At 39.5% G+C, this 22,629-nt stretch overlaps 1 protein-coding gene across 2 annotated transcripts in view; it reads right to left on the bottom strand.

Moving 5' to 3' along the window:
* cacna1ba (calcium channel, voltage-dependent, N type, alpha 1B subunit, a) overlaps positions 1-22,629 on the bottom strand; it is a 137,920-nt gene that overhangs the window by 73,375 nt on the left and 41,916 nt on the right. For both annotated transcript variants that reach the window (XM_053610569.1, XM_053610568.1), the window contains exons 6-7: positions 22,313-22,500; positions 8,255-8,358 (exon numbers count right to left, since the gene is read on the bottom strand). In XM_053610569.1, coding sequence (XP_053466544.1) covers positions 8,255-8,358; positions 22,313-22,500 — 292 coding nt within the window. The remainder of the gene's footprint in view (positions 1-8,254; positions 8,359-22,312; positions 22,501-22,629) is intronic.

Genomic DNA, 22,629 nt, shown 5'->3' on the forward strand with positions numbered 1-22,629 from the left:
ACCACTTTCAATTAAGACCTCAGACTATAATTAAGGACTTAATGCCTTTACACATTATGCTTTGATTGTCAGGTTGTTTTTTTTTGTTGAGTTTTTTTAAACAAGCCATTTCTTCCGTTTACTCTTCAGACCGTAAGAGATGGTAAATAAAATGAAACATCTAAATGAAATGAAATGAAAGTGTGAAAACTCATCCCCATCTCGTCTGATGTCCTGCCTTCAGCTAAATAATTTACACAAACGTGTGTGATTGGATAAACCACAACAGAAGATCTACTACAGAAGTCACTCTGGTTCATGTTTAAAAATAAATAAATAAATAAACAAATAAAGTGTATAATAATAAACTATGCCCAGTTTTTTCATTTGGCTCTGCTACAGTATTTTTTTATGTATGTGTTTCAGTCTGCTGAAATACTTTACTGAGTCCACATCTACACTATGGTTCTATGAGGACCTCTACAACACGGGTTAAGTAGGAACATCTTAAAGAAATCAACAAACTAATTTTAAAAGTGCAGCGACTTTGTGCTTGCATTTACCGTGTCGGCCCTTATTACATAGAGAAAGAGAGAGAAAGAGGAGGAACAAAACCTGCTGCTATCTGTTAGCACGGCAATTAAAGCATGATGGCACATTGCTGCCGTCAGCCAGGTGCGTACTGTATATGAACCTCGGTGGATCTGTGTCCGATTAAAAATCAAAGGTGAAGGTGAAGGTGAAGAGGAAAAAGCCCGAAGGAGGCGATGCAGGCTGGAAGGAGAGAACGCCTATGAAACCACCCTGATGGAGTTATTGAGCTGGAGAAAGTGTTATTTATCTTTCCCTCCACCCACAGAGAGAGCGTCCCCCAGTTTCCATTAGCTCTAACCACAAGCTTGGAGAAAAAAGAGAAGAGAAGGAAAGATAAGTAGGAGGCAGGGTGAAGGAGCAAGAGAGAGAGAGAGTTAAAGAGTGGGAGGAAAAAGAATCACGCAGAAAACATGGCACAAGGCAGGAGGACTTCCCCCTGCCTGAGCTGTCTGCGCCCACAGCAGTGTGTGTGTGTGCGATCTGTGTCTCTGCCATGAAGCAGCAACACCGGCGCTCCATCCACCTCTCCATCCATCCTTCCTGCAATGCAGCAACAGAAGGAGTGTGACACGAAGAGTCCCTGTACGTATGCGTGTACATGTGTGGGCTGCTGAGAAGGAATCCCTGTCACTGATATCTCTGCTAAATATAGATTCTCTCTCTCTCTCTCTCTCACACACACACATACACACACACTACAAGAACACTTCTATCCAACATGCCTACACTGCCAATCAAAAGTTTTTCAACACGTGGAGTTTTTTTTTTTTTTCTTTTAAGTTTTACAAATATAATCATTTGTAATCATGGATTACATTTTAGCTAGTAAAGAAAACCGTACTTTTTATCCATTTCTAGTTGCACGTTGTACAGTTTGTTGTAGAGAAAACAGTTCTGTCGTTCCCTCACCAGCCTCTCTTTTTCACTCAAAAAAAATTTCAAGCAAAAAAACTAACATTGTCATGTTATTAATCAATCAGAAAGCTCAAAGCTCTTCATCCTGACTTTGACTTCCCTGCGATGGAAAGCATAACGTCACAGCTTTACACCTGGCTGTTCCTAAAGACTCCTTCCAACACAGACAATTTTACTATATCAACAATTACACACATTTAAAAAAAAAAAAAAACTGTTTACATTGAGCGTAAACCATACAAATTGTTACTGCAAAAACAACAATGTTTTAATACAAGCACATTAATATAGGAAATGAATCACCATCTTCTGACCAATCAGATTTGAGAATTCAACAGCACTATGGTTTAAAAGATGTTTTATGGACAAGTCTTTGAAAAAGTGGTGGAAAAATGGCGTCCAAAGCATCCACAGTGTAAGGTACAGCTGTACTTTTAAATATATATTTATATATCCCCTGTTTGAAAATGAATAGCTACATAATGAGCTTACTGTATTGACTCTCTGTAGACTCTAATACTCAAGGGATTGCCTACAGTACTTAAATGACTTAAATCAACATCATGTGCGCACACACACACACACACACACACACACACACACACACACACACACACAGAGTAATTCTTTGCACATTTAATAAAAATAAAAAAAACAAGCAAACTTGATAATTGACAACAAATCAATGTCTATAACTGTGTAAACTTTGCAACACCAGACAGTGCTGATCCTGATAATTTGGTGGCCACTCTGCTAATTAGGTTCATTAAATTTGATCGATCTCCTAATACTAACACACGTACATGACAATATTTATTATATACAACCCCAGTTCCAAAAAAGTTGGGACAGTATGGAAAATGCAAAAAAAAAAAGAAGAGTCATTTGGAAATTCAGTTCACCCTGTACTATATCGTAAACACATTATTAACACATTATTCAATGTTTTACTTTGTGCATTTAATTTATTTTTGAAAATATACACTCATTTCAAATCTGATGACTGTAACACACTCCAAAAAAGTTGGGACAGTCGACTGTTTACCACTGTGTAACATCACCTTTTCTTTTAATAACACTTAAGCGTTTGGACGCTGAGTGAAGATGCCAGTTGATTAAGTTTAGCAAGCGGAATTTTCCCCATTCATCCATTATGTGTTTCTTCAGATGTACGACTCTACGGGGTCTTCGTTGCCTTATATTGCGCTTCATAATGCGCCACACATTCTCAATCGGAGACAGGACAGGACAACAGGCAGGCCAAGCTCGCACCCGCACTCTCTGCTTACGCAACCATGCGCTTGTAATCCGGGCAGAAGGTGGTTTGGTGTTGTCCTGCTCTGGATGGCAGCATATGTTGCTCCAAAATGTTTACATTTCTTCTGCATTAATGGTGCCATCACAGATGTGCAAGTTACCCATGCCATGGACACTAACACACCCCCATACCATGACAGACGCTGGCTTTTGGACCTGACGCTGATAACAGCTTGGATGGTCCTTTTCCTCTTTGGCCCGGAGAACACGACGGCTGTTTTGTTCATAAACTATTTGAAATGTCGACTCGTCGGACCACAAAACACGATTCCACTGTGCTACTGTCCATCTCAGATGAGACCGAGCCCAGAGAAGTTGGCGGAGCTTCTGGACAGTGTTGATGTATGGCTTCTGCTTTGCATAGTAAAGCCTTAACTTGTATCTGTGGATGCAGCGGCGAATGGTGTTGACTGACAAAGGTTTACCAAAGTATTCCCGAGCCCATGTCAGGATCTCCATTACAGACTCATGACGGGTTTTAAGACAGTGACGTCTGAGGGATCGGAGATCATGCACATTCAGAAGTGGTTTTCGGCCTCGCCCTTTATGCGCCGAGATTTGACCGGATTCCTTGAATCTTTTATTATATATTGTGCACAATGTCCCAAAATCCTACTGATTTGCCTTTGAGGTATGTTGTACTCAAAGTGTTGGATTATTCGCTGACACATCTGTTGGAAGATTGGGGAGCCTTGCTCTTGAAAGACTAGGCCTTTTTTGGAGGCTCCTTATATACTGTGATTAGACGATCGCCTCACCTGTTTCACATCACCTTCTTATTTCAACTTGTCACATCACTATTAGTCCTAAATGGCCCCTTTTTTGGAACGTGTTGCATGCAAAAAAAAAATTACCTTCAAAAAACTACGCCGTTGCTTAGGTAAAACATCAAATACCTTGTCTTTATACTTTTTTTTTTTGCTTAAATACAAGTCAAAATACATTTACAAATCACTTCTCTTTGTTTTTATTAGCATTTTCCATACTGTCCCAAACCTTTCCGTAATTGCGGTTGTAAAATTATTTATAACAAATACAGCTTAGCTGCACAAAGGGCAAATTAACATCATATATGATCTAAGAGAGATGGAGGGAGGAAGAGGACAGCTGAATAAACACATCTGAACCTCATACAGCATCACAAGGCTGATATTGAAGGTTGATATTGAAGGTGATATCCCCGTATCTCTCTTCACTCTGCATGTGGCCGTAAACTTCTCTTTAACACTGAACACATCACAAATAACAGTGATCGCCTGGAGCGTGTATCTGTACAGCTGCCATCACATGCAGGCATAAACACACACACACAGACACACAAATGGAGACACACCCCAATCACCATGGCAACCAGGAGAGCCTGCAAATCTGAGTGTGTAACAGAAGATCAAAGGGAGAGGGAATAAAGTAAGAGACACAATATAAGCCTGTGTGTTATGGCTGTAATATCAGCCAAAATAAACATCTCAAAAAGACTACTAACCCAAGAATGCTAAACAGACTAAAGATGGTGTTACACTGATCAAGTTCAGCAGCCTTTTACGATTAGTACTTGTCACACTGTATAACGTGTTCTCCATGTCAGATTATACGATGAAGATTCTCTAACAATAGACCTCCAGTTAAAGGAAATTACTTTAAGAAAGTTCTGTTTACGTGATCCAGGATCATGCAGAAAATGGTGTCACATAAACAGACACAAGCCCTCGGTATAATAGTGGCAATGTTATGCCTGGAGAAAAGATGATTGCAAAGTTAAAGACAAGTTTGGGGTGGATGGAGGCACGGTGCCTTAGTGTTTAGCAGGCTTGCCTTGCACCCCAGAGGTTGGGGGCTCGATTGTGCATGTTCTCACCGTGCTTCGGGGGTTTCCTCTGGGTACTCTGGTTTCCTCCCCAGTCCAAAAACATGCATTGTAGACTGATTGGCATTTCTAAATTGTTCAGAGTTTGTGAATGTGTGTGCAATTGTGCCCTGTGATGGCTTGGCACCCTGTCCAGGGTGTCCCCCCGCCCTCGTGCCCCGAGCTCCCTGGGATAGGCTCCAGGCTCTTTCACGATTCATGATTGTTGCCTGATAGTGTGACCAGACGTGATGTCAGTCTCATTGAAAAAAAAAACAAAAAACTTCATCACTAAGACAAAAGCTTTCTGGTATCATTTAGTGTCTCCATATGAGACACAGCATCAGCTGTTTGTGTCCCGACATCCTACATCAACACTTATTTAAAGCGTACATACATAGTCCTTTATAATACAATCATAAGCATGGCATAAAATACTGAGCTGTGAAGGTTTGACCCTGAATAAGGTCAAAGCTGATATAACTTTATTATATTTTTAATTAATGACAAACTGGTGACAACTTGAATGTTGAAAGCTGCTAGCAGGATGTTATATATGAGGAATATACACACACATATACACTCACCACACACACACACACACACAAAGACTTTGCCCTCTTCTATCTCACTCACACACAGACAAACAAACACACATACACAAAACCCTGGTGCCACTATTGTAGGCACTGTAACAAACCCCCACGCTGACACTGTGCTGTGAGAGCAGGTCTCATCAGCACCACAACATGGAAATACTCTCTGTGGAGTAGTGTGTCTTCAAAAGCAGCTCCAGCACCTTGAGCTCGAAAATCTGCTCTAATTAAACGAATTTCACACCAAAAAAGCCAAGAGAACGTTAACCTGACTTGAAGGACAAAAGAGAGCGAGAGAGAGAGAGAGCGAGAGAGAGAGAGATACAGTGTTACTCCTGGTTTGAGTGTTACTGTGCAGCAAAAACACCAAAACGGGAGTGTGAGGGAGAAAAAGAGAGTGATCAGGATCTCCCTTAGGGCTCAACAAATCCCCTCTGCCCATCAGCCCGGGAGCTGCACACGTCCACCTGAGAGAAAGAGAGAGGGAACGAGGGATAGGCCCTTCATCATGACACAACAATATCCAGGTATTGAAAGAAAGAAAAGAAAGGAACATTATAGGACAGAAACAAAGAAATGTAAAGTCAAGACAGATGTAAAGAAATCCATGCAAATAAACAAACATAAGAAAGAATGAAAGAACATAAACCAATAAGGTATACTAAACAAAAGACACATGTAATGAAAAAGAAATGCAAACAAACATACTCTAAGCAAAGGAAGGAAGAAAGAAAGAAAGAAAGAAAATATAAATAAAGTAAAAAAAACTAAACTAAAAGTAAAGACAGGGTAAAGAAAGAATGAAACAAAATCATATAAACAAAGAAGTAACATTAATGAAAAAAAACAGAAAGAAAGAAAGAAAGAAAGAAAGGCGGGTTTACGATGCCACAGTGTCGCCGGGATGCAGCGTGGAGGAGCCGTTTGGTGATAGAGGGTTGAAAATGAGATTTGCTTTCCGAGAAGTCATAAATTTAACTCTCTCTGGTAGCAGCAGCACCACAGAGCACTCATCGAGTGATCCTCCATTAAGCCAGTGCGTGTGTGTGCGTGTGTGTGCGTGTTTGTAAGAAACAGATTGAGAGATGGAAAGAGTCACAGAGAGAGAAAGAGAGAGAAAGAGAGAAAGCGAGAGAGAAAGAGAGAAAGCGAGAGAGAAAGAGAGAACGCGAGAGAGAAAGAGAGAGAGAGAAAGAGAAAGAGCAAGAGAAAGAAGGAGAAGAGGAGGTATAGTATCTGTCTGGGCCTTTAGGCCACATCACGACTGATGGAAGACAAATCTAATTGTAAGTAACATTGCCTTGGCATAACACTGCTGCCTAATCACATTGTCAAGCACACTGCACCCCATACAGCGCTTAATACCACACATGCACTGTACATGCACAGGCTATAGGTTAATAGAGCTTTCATTTTTACATTACAATGTATGTTATGGTATTATGCCATTTCAGTGCTCTAATAAAAAGCTAATACAGGAACAGCATCCAGTACAAATTAGTCGAGAAATAAAAAGTTGACTTTTTGGCTTGTCCCAAAGTGTTTTATGTAGTGATACTCCATGGCTAGGTGTGCATTACACAATTCTAATGCATGACTCGTAGGCAAAGATCCACCTGACACTTATACCATGGTCGCTTGCCGGCATTGAAAAGTTAAAGCTGTTATTGATGTTTGTAGCATAATGCTTCATTTTCTTTATATATTCTTCTATATATTTATATATATATATAAAGAAAATGAAGTATTATTTTTATCCTTTCAGTATATATATGGACATATATATGTATATATACATACAGGTTATTAGATCTAGAATTCTGCCTGCTCTAAACCATACACAGAGATAAAGTAGTACAATAAGATTAGAGTAGTGCAATGTGATATCTTCCTTGACCACTTTGGTTAATTTTGCATGTCAACAATGAACATGACGACGGTTAAGGAAACTAATTTACTATTTCTCTTGTGAAGATGGTGGAAACAGCGGCAGCGGCTATAAAATCGATCTTGTCAGGAAAACAGAGAGTATGTTTCTGTCGTTCTATGTCATCTTAATACCACCAATTACGTTGGTATTGTATCACACAAATTCCTTCATGCTGCATTTGACAGACCTCAGAAATGGCAAGTCAGAGCTCGGAGTGACGTCATCATTGACCTCCGTGTAAAAGTGTGTAAATAAAAAAATGATAGTTTCCATGTTTGTCTTCTGTATAGTTAATATAATAGATTTAACAAGTCAATATGTCTGTATGTTGATTAATTTAAAGCAAATAGTTGTATATAAAGCATAACGCATTTAAAAAGGGTAAAAAGGTAAGACTACCTCAAGCTCATGGTAAGGAATTTTTAGTTGAGGGGTGCTTTCTTTGGATTTTCCATTGGCTTTTACGACTTCTAATCAAATGCAGCATTACTTTCTAACAATATGCAGAAGTGACATTCCAAACAACCACATACACTGTATGTCCAGCAGTGATTTTGCGTACGCGTTAGAATCCGGGCTATATATACTATATAAATTATATGAATAAGGCAGTTGATGAATGAATGAATGATGAAAGTCCATCCATCCATCCATCCATCCATCTTCCATACTGCCTATCCTACACAAGGTCGTGGGGAGCCTGGAGCCTATCCCAGGGGGACAAGCCGGGGGACACTCTGGACGGGGTGCCAACTCGTCGCAGGGCACAATCACACACCCATTCACACACCATAGACAATTTAGAGATGCCAATCAGCCTACATAGCATGTCTTTGGACTGGGGGAGGAAACCGGAGCACCTGAAGGAAACCCCCGAAGCAAGGGGAGAACACGCACACTCCACGCACACAGGGCAGTGGCGGGATTCAAACCCCCAACCCTGGAGGTGCGAGGCAAAAGTAAATGTAAAAAAACCAAGAAAAATAATAAATAATACAACACTCCATACACACAATGCAAAAGAATAAAACACTGAAACAATGAATATTTGATGTAGCGATGTGATGTGTGCGATCTCACCCTGACAGAACTCCCAGAACCAGGTTGAGCATGAAGAAGGAGCCGATGATGATGAGGGGGATGAAGTACAGCCAGTTCCAGGTGTTCCCTGAGGCATCGTTGGCCTGCACCAGAGAGAAAACAAACGTTAAAGCATATAATCACTTAGTAGCAATCAATCTCTCGTTTTAATGTTCGCCATGGCTCAATAACAGCGAAGATTATTTTAGAGAAGCTCTAAAATGATCTTCCAACAGGGCTAGGCTAATTGTTTTACAGCGCAATCCCTCGTTCCTGATCAAACAGATCAGACAGGAATGATGGCTATAACTGAGTGAGTAATCGCTTTATTTCTCAGCAGTGAGCAGAACTTCCCTGAAACCAAGCTGAACATTCAGCCCCTGTACCTCAGCCCCATTAGCATTTCATCATTCATGACCTACTTAACACTAAAGTAGAAAAGAAACGATACGCAACACACAATATTGCAGACATTCTTGTTAGTGGCTGATTTTCAGCTGATTCAGCAGATATAAATGTGGTACAGTACATGTGGTCCTCCCCATCCTCCATCAATCCTCCTGTTTCTACGGTAACCAGACCACCTCAGTTTTCATACAGTATCCCCTTTTTGTCATTTAAGGTTTACTTATATATTTTACATTTTTTGATTAAATCATCAGTGCAGTTTTTGCACATAAAGCATTCAGAGCCAAAGTGGCTTCTTACAAGCCTGAATCTTAATATGGTAAGAAGGGAGAGATTTGTGTGTGTGTGTGTGTGTTTTCCATGAACACATTTTCATCCATTACTGTTTACTTGCCATTGCATGCATATGAATTAGACATGAGAATTAGAAATGCATTGCAGCGGACAAAAGGGACATTTGTATTGTCTGAAAATAATGCAAAAATATGATAAAAGGCTAAATAACTTATGCATGCTGGTTAAAACCATGTAAAAAAAAAAAAAAAAAAGGAAATACACAATAACTAAATATCCTATAATATTTTTTCGTTTTTTGTTACATTTTATTTATTATAGCTTTGGGGTGTGTGTGTGTGTGTGTGTGTGTGTGTGTGTGTGTGTGAGTGTGATAGAAGATATATGCATTAAAACTGTACAGTCTCTCTCTACCACCAATATGGATCAACAATATTGATGACATCATTCTGCACTTTAGCTTCTCATCAGATTTTCTCTCCAATCAAATGCTCTCTAGAATCTGTTGTGTCCCACCCCCGAAAATGCTATTGGCTATTTTTAAAAAAGGGGGAGGGGCCACACAATGTATCCTGCCCAGCCTTCCTGTTTCAGTGGAAATTACATCAACACATCGAATAACACTGCGTGTTTCAAGGCTTTTCACGGGGACATTAAAGGCAGAGGGGGAAAAAAATCTAGGCTAGGGATGAGAAGACTTAATCTACATCGTATGCTGGAACATCCCTGACTAGACAGTGTGGGGAAAAACCCCTGCTGTGGGTAATGTGGTAATGCGGCGCTCCCGATTGTTGCGCAGAGAATTGCCGAAGCCTTGGGAAAGCCACAATGGCACCGTGGCTCCTCTCATCGTCATGCCACGATCAAGGATTCGTGATTGTTGACTGCATCTCTTCAATGATACAAAGTCTTGCTCCTCTTCTTCCTCTTCCTCTCACCTGGACTCTGCTGCTTCCTCTCTGTCACCTTTGGCTGATTGCTTTCCATTTCACCCAACATACCAAAGATTAATAGTGCTAACAATACCAACTATTACTAAATGATATATAGGTATAGTGCTTACACCATAGAGCTGCTGAATTCTCGATTCTGATTGGTCAGAGGGTGTTGATTAATGTTCTATAACTGCAGTTCGGATTAGATTAATCCGCTCTGTACATACGTTAGAATTTCTATAGTAAAAAAAACTAATAAATTCCCAGGGACTCGCACATGAACAGATTTTTATAAATGTGCATACTCAGTGAGGAGACGTCTATTTAACATGTTTTGGAAGGAGTCTCCAGTGTCAGCTCTCAGAGTAAAGCTGTAACTTTAAGTTTTGTTTTTACCACAGGAAAGTCTTCACGATGGATGACGATAATGTTGCTTGTTTTTTTTTTCCATCTTATTAAAAGAAAAGAAAGAGAAAAAAAAGAGGCTGGTGAAGGAAATGATTGTTTATAGCCACTATAAAGTAAGTGATTACAGGAATTAACTGGTTTATGGACGTTCCAGAAGATAATTAATACATTGTAATTGCTGACAGATTGCTGTGGTATAAGAGGAATAAAACACTTCTGTTATAGGACAATTAAACATGGGGTAGTAACCGTAACTCTGCTTCATGTTGATGATTTTTTTTCTATGACAGCATGCCACATCATGTTTTATTCCTTACTGAATCCATAACAACTGTGCAATATTTATGTTCGTTTTGTGATGACTCTTGTGCTTATAGTTATGCAGAAATGTGTCTAGGAGATCTGCAGTTTAGTTTGAGAGTTTAAAAAATGCCTGTATTTATATAAACCTGAGTGAAAAATCAATAAGATACAGTATACGCTCCATTTTCATCCCGAACAGAACCCACATTTCCAATCTAATCCAAGAAATGTGAAAGCAAAGCGGAATCCTGTGGCTGCACACAGTGTAAAATCCATACTAACCCTCAAACCCACCCAGGTCAGCACAAGCACCAGAAAATCTTTCACCACAATCCACAGATCTAATGGATTCAGGAAATGAGAAGGGGGTTTAGCAATGCTGACCCTCATAACAGCTCTTTCACTGATCTCTTTTGGGCTTTGGGCTCCTGCTCTGCTGCTCTCTGGGGGATTATGGGACGGAGAAGTGCTGAGAAATTAGCAGACCTTAGCTCCAGCGAGTACGTAACGACAGGAACACAATGTGTGAACCATGCAACATGCTAATCCCTACCCAATCAATGACTTAGATGAAGAATTAGACGAATAACACTAATGCTAAACTCAACATGGATATGTTTCGTCTAATTGTGTTTTAAAATGTGAAGGAATGTACAACAGATTTGCAATGTATAAATGATTTGGGTTCATTTGAAAAGTAAAAATGCTGATTATTGTATATTTATAATGTTTTCCCATATTTTTCCATATTTCAAATGTAAAATTGCTGGGTTTTTTTTTTGTTGTTGCTTTAATAAGTAAAAGAAAATGTAATTTTCTAATCCAAAATCTACTTTTTAAAATTCTGTTTTTAAATGCTGGATTAAAATGCTAAATTGCGTATTAGTTTTATTTTGGGAGCATATTTATACATTTCTGGTCTAACTGTTGATAAAATACAAAGGTATATAATGCTATAGTGTAAAATTCATTTGTGTTGAGCTAAAATGTAGAAATGCTGATATCGGTTTACACGTTTAAAATAAAAATAAAAATACTTATTTATTCTTTCTTTTTTTTTTTTTTTTTTTTTTTACTGTTTTCACTTGATCCATGCTGTGGAACCCAATTTCCCCATTCCATATGTTCTCGCTACAACCCTAAGGTGAGCTTTTAAAGTCAGCTCCAGAATTATTGGCACCCTTGGTAAAATAGGAGGGGAATTGTATTTGTGGTTATTTATCTAAATCTCACACAGAACATATGAGAGAAATCTAACCTTTTATTGAAGCTAATATAGTCTCGGAAAATAAATAAAAAGGCTTATAATTAAAAAAAAAACAAGGACAACACAATTGTTTGCACCCTTATGAACAAAATGTAACTTCCCATTTACAAAAACCATTTCCTCATAATGCATTTACTCAGCACAGTCTCAGCACAATGAGAGAACACTGTGCTGGAAAAGAGCAGGAAATAGTTGTAGAGACACTCTCTGACCTCTTGCGGTTCATTTATGCCCCCCCCCCCTTCTCTCAGTGTTCATCGTTCCCTTACATTCTTTCTTCCTGTCTATACATTTGTCTACGTGTGAGATCATGCTCACAAAAATCAATGTGCAAAGCCATAAATAAAGCACAGAAGACAATGAGTTCAGCACTTTAAATAATCAAAACCTCCCGCTACTCCTGCGAGCCTCTAGATGACTGAGTCACTCTACTATACAGACATAATTATAGATTGTTTTTTTTTCCCCCAGTACTAATAATGAGGTCTGCAGCACCGTTAAAACGATGACACATAATATACATTCTTTAAACCAGATGCTTTATGTGCTGGAAGTGATGGCAGGTTTGTTGTGCTATTAATATTTTATATTCACAGTGTAATTCCACTCATCATCTATATTCCATTTGTTGCAATTATCTCCCATAACATTGATTACTAGATAGAGTCCTTATTGAATAGCTAATGGAAGAGCTCCATAACTGCACTAAGCTTAAGGCTGAAAACGCTTGAGTGAGATTTCCAGCTCACTCAAGTAGATTATTTTGTCACTAAATAAGAAATAAGGACCAGAACCAGAGCTATGAAAAAATAACATGAACCTGCAGTGCCAGCACATACAGTTTCTTTAGAGACTCAGCCTCAACAGGACCTTATAAGAAAGAGAAATTTAATCATTATTATTACTATTATTATTATTATTATTATTATTGCTTGTTTACGCTTTATTCAATCTCAAAGGTGCCGTCTGAATGCGCACAAAAGAACGCAAGTGCCTTCGAAAGCTACGTCTCGTTTGCTCCAGAACGCACGCAAGAAAAGGAAGAAAAAAGGGAGCGGTCTTAATACTGACCCAAAGTTCTAGAGTACAGATGTAAGCGAATTATGTGTGGGAGTGGTGAGGTCTGGCTGATGTTCTGCAGCATTCATCCCCCCATTAGGCCTCTTCTCTGCTACATCCCATCGTTATTCATCAAGGACCCTGGAGACCTGCAGGAGCAGCTCGCACAGCAACACTTACAGATGAGATCTGTGCTATGGCTGGGGAAAAAGAATTCTTCTTCGCCATAAGGAGAGAAGCTGCGTTCAAACATACGGTGATTTTATCGCTGCAAGTCGCCAGTCACTGTACTATGAATTCAGCAGTAGGTGTTCCTACCACTGGTTGCCATAGTAACGTGGAAATCGGGTGGCGCAATTAGCGTTCCACTTTTGACGACAAAAACAGTTTTCTTGCCTCTAAAATGAAACATTTTGGAGGGAGATTTGTGTTTGCATATAAAATTCACCAGTGTATATACATATATGCATCATATCCTATGAAATGAAGGAGAAGCAATGAGTGTGAGCTCTTTGCCATTGCGAAAGCACAAGCGTCTGTGTCCGTGAAAAAATTCGGACTCGCAGACAACATGGCGAATCACGGATCACATGCGCTATACTATCTTCACTCCCATTGGTAGTCACTGTACCAAGTCATTCCAAATGTGCATAAAGTTCAACTTTTCTCAACTTTGTCGCATCACTGGACACACCCACATCTAGTCGCTAACAGTCACTGTCGCCCATGTCACTGGAAGTCGCCAGCTCTTATTGAAAATGATTGGTCTCCGGTCGCTTTACCGCTGTATGTGTGAGCGTAGCTTCACCTTAACTGAAGGCTAGAGCTGCTTTCTGTTCTGTGATTTAGTCAGTACATGTGAATTAATGGTCAGAGGCATAGCTAGGAGGGTAATTTTAAATCCCCATCAAAATTTTAACATAATGCAGATATGTGAAAACAAACATACAGCACAGATAAATATATATACACCGTGCCACTCAGGAGCTCAAAATAACATTGTTGTGCAGTCACTGTGCTACAATGACCTTCATAAAATGTCCTAAAATGTAAACTTTTGGGTGTTTGGGTGGCTTCCCATGTCTCAGAGAAAGCCCATAAGTCTTCACGCACCACTTTTGGTAGCTGTTGTATGATAGAGGAGATCTACTTGGTGTGTGGGAACTGGCTGGGGACCAAATTGGGGATTAAGAAGGGGGGTGATTCTCAGCTTGTTTTTATGAGCAGCACGCAACGAACGTATTCGTATAAACTTGTGGGTGTATGACTTCACAGCATTCCTTTCAATTCCAAGAGGAAAATATGGTGAACATTTTTCTTTTAAGACTCCAAATAACACTTCGAGGGCAAAATAGGGTAAATTCCTATGGTTGTTTTTTTTTGTTTTTTTTTTTTTACTAATTGAATTTACATCTTACTGTCCCAAAATGTAAGTACTGCACACCAATGACTACTCACTTATATGAAAGGACAGATATGTACCAAACTAGATCATGCTTTTAGGAACGTTTCATTTTACTAAACAAACTAAATCAACTATGATATAACTGTTGTTTCTACCCGTCAGCTGTATTTTATAGTTGCCATATTGGAACAAGATTTGTTGGTGGTGGGATGTCCCAAATACTTTGCAACGTTATGTCTGGAGTCTCGGCAAGCTGTAAACAAGTCCAGAGGAGACACATCTGTTCAGTTACTGAGTGCTCGACAACAATGAGACCTAGAAAGCTCAAATTTCAAATGTGGACAGTTAACTTGCTACTCTGAAAGACGACCTGCAGGTTCTGTTGATTGATATCATCGCTGTTTTCTTTATACTGAAGCATTTTATTAGTCAGAATGTACACGCTGATGTCTATACCATTAAGGGGCCTGAACAAACCGGCTATGATTTACACAAGACTTCAATTTAAGTTATTTAGTGCCATTTGTGACTGTCAATCTATTATTATTATTATTATGAGATCTAGTCCTACCCTTGCAAACAAGTGCTGACTGGATTGTATCCCGGCTCCATTAGCAATAAGTAACTCAGAAAGCCATTTCATATCATCATTCAGATCATACAGTCTGTGCACAAGACTAGAAATTTACTCAGTGATTTGATCTTGCGTCCAGCAGCGCAGACTGAAATCACAGCAATATGCGACAAATTGATCCACCCCATCTCCCTGAGGGACTATTTTTAAATGTTTAACGAGAAACTGATCAATACAGCAATCGGAGCAGCAACGCAGCCTGCCAGCAAGATTCGTCACGCTACATCACCAAGCCCCTCATCTATCAGCGTAGAGAGTCTGAACGAGACCTGCAGTGGCTCTGCTAAGTAAGGGGTAATCCACGGCTAGTTATTTTATATACAGGTCGCTAGCTCCAGAATTCCACCAGCTCTAAATCATACACAGAGAATAAGTAGTACAATAAGTTTACATTTATTTGAATGAATTATAATGAATAGTATTTAGAGAGAGAGAGAAAGAGAGAGAGATTGTGTGTGTGTGTGTGAATTATCTGTGCCGTGTCACTACTAATAATGATGCTGTGAGTTTATCTACTGTATGCAACTGTAACTGAATGTTACTACGGTTACAGTTGTTTACAGGCAGCGCATTAATTTAGAACCATGGTTAAACTGACTGGAACTACCCTTGCGTTCAACGGTTTGAGCACACACCTTCCAGCCAATCAGAATCAAGTATTTAGACAGACTTGGCATAGCTGTTTAAAGACAATGCACATAAGTAGGGAAACATTTACGCTGAAATATTGTAATATCAGTCCCTCCAGGATTTTGTGCGATATTTGCGAAATAAACGCAAAATCAAGGAAACTCCACAATATTCGCAGGAGCTTGCAATTTTTCACAATTACAGCAGATTTTCCGCAGATTTGGGCCAAGACGCGCATGTCATGTGACGTCATCACGACGCGCATTTAGCCGAAGCTCCGAGCGATTTACATGCGTCAAACATGAGTATAGCTAAAATGTCTCATTTACTAACAGACATCACTGTGAAAATAAATTTCGTGCGATTGCGATTCCGGCAATTCAAGTAGTTTTCCACAAAAAAAACAACAAAAAACTGCAAGTTGCATCGCGACTTTTTTTTTTTTTTTTTTAAAGCCGCTGCAAAATCGAACATTTCTGGCCATAACAATCACAAAAATACTCTGCAAAATCCTGTATGGACTGAATATCACTTAGTAACTCCCTGTAAGATTTTAAGACCCATAAATACTGGCTTTCTTGACTTCTCTATTACAAAAAAACGACAACTAATGAAGCCACGCCTATTTAGTTAGAATCTCCTTTTTTCTTATATATGTCATACTTTTAATGTTTGTTACTTCGAAAAGAAATGTATTTAGTAGTAATAGTATTCCATTTTACTTCTGTAAAGATGTTATTAATGATATTAATTTACAATACATCTGATTCATTTTATTATTTGTTGTTTGTTTATTCACGCATTAACTCATTCATTCATTTGTATAGCCTTGATTCTCCATCCAACTACAAACCGATATCCATCTGGACAAAAGTTTGAATTGTGCTGCAAATCCAAAATGCTGTTGAAAAACTTGCTTGCGATTTGTAACCCTTGATCTGGATAATTCAGAGAGGTTACATTTCACTAGCTCCCTCTGCAAACAAGCACTAATTAAAAAGAGAGAAACATGGAATTCAGGAGAAGAATATAATCCTCCAGTGAAAGCTTGCTGATGTGAAACAAGGTTTTCTGTTTTTCAGCTAAGACAACAAGCCGAGGGGACCTAATTAGAGAGAGAGAGAGAGAGAGAGAGAGAGAGAGAGAGAGAGAGAGAGATAGATAGATAGATAGATAGATAGATAGATAAGGCAGCACACACGCCACACACTACGAGTCTCTCTACAGAACCATTATGAGAACTGGAATAACTGAAGAATGGCAACAAAAGCCTAGATTTCGGCTGCGATTTTCTGATGCTGATGCTATTGTTCCTGAGGATCCTGAACAATGTCTACGTATCAGAAAATACAACAGACAGCAGAATAGAGTAAAGTAATCAAGCCCACACTCCCTCCTCTGAAAATGTAGCTTCCTCTTTATCTCAAATCAGGAGAGGCTAAAAGGGTTTTAAAAAATTACAGGTGCATTATTAGCCAAGCAGCTAGCGTATTAGCGTTCCAGTGCTTTAGCTCATAGAGGATAAATTATTGATGAGTCCAGTGTAGTTTAGCTAAGATATCAATGATGATGATGATGATGATGATGATGATGATGGGGAATTTTGGTGGAATCTTTTATTACCTGAATGTCTGTAAGTTTAAGTGTCAATTAAGAGGACGAGAGGTCCGTGGACCCAAGCCCCTACTCGATCTGTTTACACATCAATAAATCTATTTTTATGTGTCTGTTACAACACACTCACGGTTCCTTATGTAGTAAAAGCACTTCAAATCAAAAACAGCAATTCTGTTCCCTCCCTGCTTATGACCTATTTCCTCCAGTCTGAGATGTTAATATTCTGTGTTCCTGTTGTAAAATTTATGCATCACAAGTCTTGGTTACTATACTCAGGTTGGTTATAAGAGAACAGGCACTAGAAGAGAAGCTGGAACAAACTGTCCTTTTTTGTACAAATGACCACACGCTCTCACCTCAGGAAACTTTGGGTTATATGTACAGCATAAAAAAAAATGTGGACCACAGTCGGGGATGTACATTAATGTATAATATTATAGCGTAAAATATTAATTACACAAATGTCAGCACAGACAAAATGCACAGAGAAGCCCATATTTTCATGTGGCAGCAGAGCAATGCGTAAAATCATGTAGGTACAGGTCAAGCGCTTTATTAAATATTCATATCGAACATCAGAATGAGTAGAAGTGTGATCTCAGTAACTCTGGCATGGTTGGTGGTTCCAAATGCTGATCTCTTGGGATTTGCACACAAACCAGTCTCTAGAATTTACACAGAATGGTGTGGGGGAAAAAAACAAAAACATCCAGTCAGACAAAAACAGGAATCTGAGGCTACAGTTGGCATTTGGTAACCTCAGATTCACATACACAATACGGTCGAAAAGTCTGAGACCACATTGAAAATCAGGGTTTGTTTATTTGTTTGTTTGTTTGTTTAACTGGAAAAGAACAGGAAGTTTTCTAAAAAAAAAAAAAAAAAAAAAAAAAAAAAAGAAGGGAAAAAGGAAATTCCAACATTATTCAATATTTTGCACAATCTTTAGGTCACTATTTAAATGTAAGCAAATTTTCTCTGGGTTACTTATCAGAAGGTCAGGGGTTCAGGCCCCAGCATGTCCAAGCTGCCACTGTTGGGCCCTTGAGCAAGGCCCTTAACCCTCTCTGCTCCAGGGGTGCAGTATCATGTATCATGGTTGACCCTGTGTTCTGACCCCAGCTTCCTGACATTGCTGGGGTATGCGAAGAAAATAATTTCACTGTGCTGTAATGTATACGTGATCAATAAAACACTCACTCATTAACTTCTTTGTAAATAAATAAATAAATAAATAAATAAATAAATAAATAAATAGTCAGATTTTCTGTGATTCTTCTCTCTGTCTGTGTCAGTCCGAGTACACGGTGTCATCAGTGTCAAAAGGGGATGTACGAAATACTAAGAAATTCTGAAATTCATGTAAATATTTTTCACTCAAGTTGTTGCTGATATCATTTGAAATGAAAAAGAAAAAAAAAGTTTTTTGGTATATATGCAAAATGTCAATCCCTGAGGCAACAATAATGCCTAGATTTCAAGGAAAAGAAAGAACAAAAATAATTACCACTGAATCAGTTACCAGAAAATTCCGAGCCCATGTTTTGTCCTCATCTCATTTAAAGTAGTTACAGGACATTCAGTCCTAAATGGCTCCAGTACAGTCAGTCAGGTTGGTTGAGCTACAGAAAACATGTAGTGCATTCACATCATGTCAGAAATACAGTAAGTAATCACACATTGAGTTTTATGAGGTTATAATTTGGAGTTTTATAAGTTGAACAGCTCTGAGTGGAATCTCCTTGTTGTCATATCACGAATACGCTATTCCTGACACGAGGGTCTGTTGCTTGAACATTTCCACAAGGATCTAGAACACTTGCTGGGTTTTTTTCCCCAAACTTGTCAACCAAAAAATCAACAAGATATGGAGTTCTTTAGAAGCTAATTTCCCTTTTGGCTGCTTAGCATGGGATTTCAATTCAACTCAGTGACAAATTGGCATTAATTTATTTCAACATTATAACTACATTTTGAGGAAATCCAGGGTAACTCTAGGAAGTGTTTCCATTCTATCTATTTTACTCCATTTCAGCTTCCTGGGGTGTGCTAACTTCCTATCAACCTGGGGTGTGCTAACTTTCTATCAACACACAAAGCTCCAGCTCACATGCTGGAAACGACAGGGCAGATGATTTAACAACAGAACATGAGACAAAGCATCATGTGACCATATGGACATCATGTAAATGACAACAGATAAGGCTTCCTGGCAAGGGTTTGCACATCTCTACCCTGAGCTCATCTTTCATTTCATAACCCATTAGCAGCTGTAATCTGGGAATGACGGATGAAGTGGAGGAGGAGGAGAAGAGTGAGGGGGCATTAATGGCAGGAAACGAGAAAGCCACTTTGTTCCCCTTTCCATCCCACATGTCCATCTGATGCACCGTGTATCAGCCCTCCTGACACCTGCCGAAGACCTTTATGCCAGCTTCCTCGGCCGTCAGCCACACAAACACACCATACACATACACACATCATACACACACCATACACATACACACATCATACACATACACACACCATACCCAGGCTGAGCATGATGGATTACAGAGTGGTCATAGATGACCCTCCTGCAGCGTTGAACTAAATTCTGCAGTAATAGTCTCTAATGACAATGTGATTAATCATGATATTTTTGGCACGGATGGGAGGAAGGAGCAGCGCTGTATAATTAAGGCGGCAGAACTAGAGATTATTCACGCCGCCCTGAAGCAGCTAAACCTGAACTCTTTAGGGCCATGGATCAAAAACACATTCCTCCCCTGTTTCAAGAAACATTGGCTGCTCTGGCACCATCCAAAAATAGGACGGTGACCTCGGGACGTAAATATTCAGCTTTGTCAAAGTGTGACAAATAATTTCAAGTGACATCACTGGCACTTTTGGAGCTACGTCGCCTCTCATAAATTAGGGATGTGACTCTTAGAAGAGAGGTATGTTCTGTGTCTTTGGGGCTGCTCTGAAATATGCATGGTATGATCTTGTAGTCTAAAAATATCATGGCTCTTTCACAGGATCTAAGTATTAATAGACCAAAATCACACAACCCAGTGGTGAAAATTAAAGGATATTTTTAAGAAGAATCTTTGCACATCCCTGTATGGCATGAAAAACAAAAAACATCGAGCGAGCAGCAGTTCTGCGGGCAGAAGAGCCCTGTTGATCAGAGAGGCCAGAGGAGAATGGCCAGACTGGGTTTACCACTCTTTACAACCGTGTTGAGCAGAAAAGCATCTCAGAACATACTACACGCCAAACCTTGAAGCGGATGAGCTACAATAGCAGAGGACCACATTGGGGTCCAGTCCTGTCAGCCAAGAACAGGAATCTGTCGCTACAGTGGGCACAGGCTCACCCAAACTGGACAACAGATTGGAAAACAACCAGCCGATGCTCAAAACTTTGGTCAGCAATGCTATGTCCCTAATTTCTCGATCTGGGGATTAATAAAGTATTATCTTATTATCTTATGTGCGTGTGATATCCGTGCTGTACGATGTACTCTATGATAATGTTACAAACGTGTTGTCTCTCCTCTTCTTTGCCTCTTCTTTATTTTTGTTTGTTGGAAATGTCTGTTAATAAATGCTACGCACTTTACCCACAACCCCTCCTGACTCAGCTTAGTAAAGTGAAAAGACTCGAAAATATGGGAATTACCCCAGAATGGCACAAAGTTTATCCGTACTCCAGCCCTTATACACGCAAATGCGTTTTAATCTGCATTTTGAAAAAAGTAAACAGCGAGGTAACCGTCATACACTGTGACTAACAGTGAAACCGTGATGCTGTAACGACCCCATCCAGGATTTGAACAACAAAACAAGAAGCTGTGTCTGACAACTCGGAGTGAAAAGAGGCTTAACATAACCGTATTATGTTGCCTATTGGCATATTCCACTCTCCAGACTGCCAAGGAAAAATCCAGAGAGACTGAGTCTTCTAAGATATAAGCCCTCTACGAGACGGCATGTGGTCATAGTTGTTTTATCGACCACTTTGGCACAAGCGGCGACTCTCATTAGGAGCAGTGACCGAAGAAATTTGGGCATGATTAGTATTTGGAACATTTAGAACAGTGCCTTTGATAAAACACTGTACAGTCAAGGCAAAATTTACAGACTTCCTTTTTCTGTTGGATCCGGAGGATGGAAGTGTTTCGAACTTAAAATCAATCACCACCAGACCACCACCACACACAAAATGAGCAGGACTGATAATGGTATTAAGCTCCCAGTGGGTAAACAGTGATTCAGCAGTGATTCAGATACAGCACTGATGCAGGCAATCACAGCATCCGTGTCTCTGTGTAGCGCAACTCGACGGAAACAGAACTGTATTGTATCTATAGCAAAGCATCATATTGAGCTATAACACAGTGCTGGTGAATTCTCGAATTTGATTGGTCGGAAGATGTATACTTTAATAGTAATACCAGCGTCTTTACTGTCACTCAGAGGTGAAGCTTTTCCTTTTTGTTTTCAAACGTGGGAAAGTCTAAAGCCAGTAACAAGCTGTACTTTTCGACATTATTAACTTCAAGACAAACCGAAGGACAAACTGTTTGCAGTCTCTTTAATATAAGTGATAACAGGAAATGTTTTCGAGATTTTCCACAATTCACGTCATGTTCCACAAATATAAATGAATAAAAGAATGGATAATCAGATGTCATTCTTTAATGTGTTAGTGTTCGCAAATCGTTGCAGTAGAAGAGGAATGAAACCCTTCAAGACATGCCATTATAGGAAAATAATCAAATTATGGGGTGGTACCAGTAACTCCACTTTATTTCAGGCCACCATTCCACCACGTCGTTGAACAGCACTCCTCACAGTGTTTCATTCCTTTCTTGACAAAGGGGCATTAGGTAATCCATTTAACAGTGAATAATTCATTAACTCCAGATTTTTTTTTGTTGTTCTTTTAGGAGAGTTTGCTACTAAACCTATCACCAGCATTACTTTATAAGTTTTTTTCACTGATTATTATGTCATTAAAAAAGTAGCCATTCCATTAGGTGAGATCAAATCAGCTGGTGAGATTTTATTTCAAGTCTGGTTATATCAACGGGTAAAAGAAATAGACTCACATTGTAAAGGATTTCCACCCAGCCCTCCATGGTGATGCACTGGAAGACGGTGAGCACGGCGAAGAGGATGTTGTCAAAGTTGGTGATGCCAAAGTTGGGGCCAGGCCAGTACTCCCGACAAGTGGTGCCGTTCTCACAGAGGCGTGCTGGAGGATCCAGGCCACAGGGGAACTCGGCCACCTGCTCGTCTGAGAGGACACACGCCACACAACAGGCATTGAAGGTCACAGCAACCCTACTCCAACCAGATACTAACAATCATATTTGATAGTTGTTGTTTTTTTGTTGTTGTTGTTGTTTTTTTAGAGAGAGATGTA

The sequence above is a fragment of the Ictalurus furcatus genome, chromosome 22 (genome assembly GCF_023375685.1).
Source record: "Ictalurus furcatus strain D&B chromosome 22, Billie_1.0, whole genome shotgun sequence".
Taxonomy (NCBI): Eukaryota; Metazoa; Chordata; class Actinopteri; order Siluriformes; family Ictaluridae; genus Ictalurus; species Ictalurus furcatus.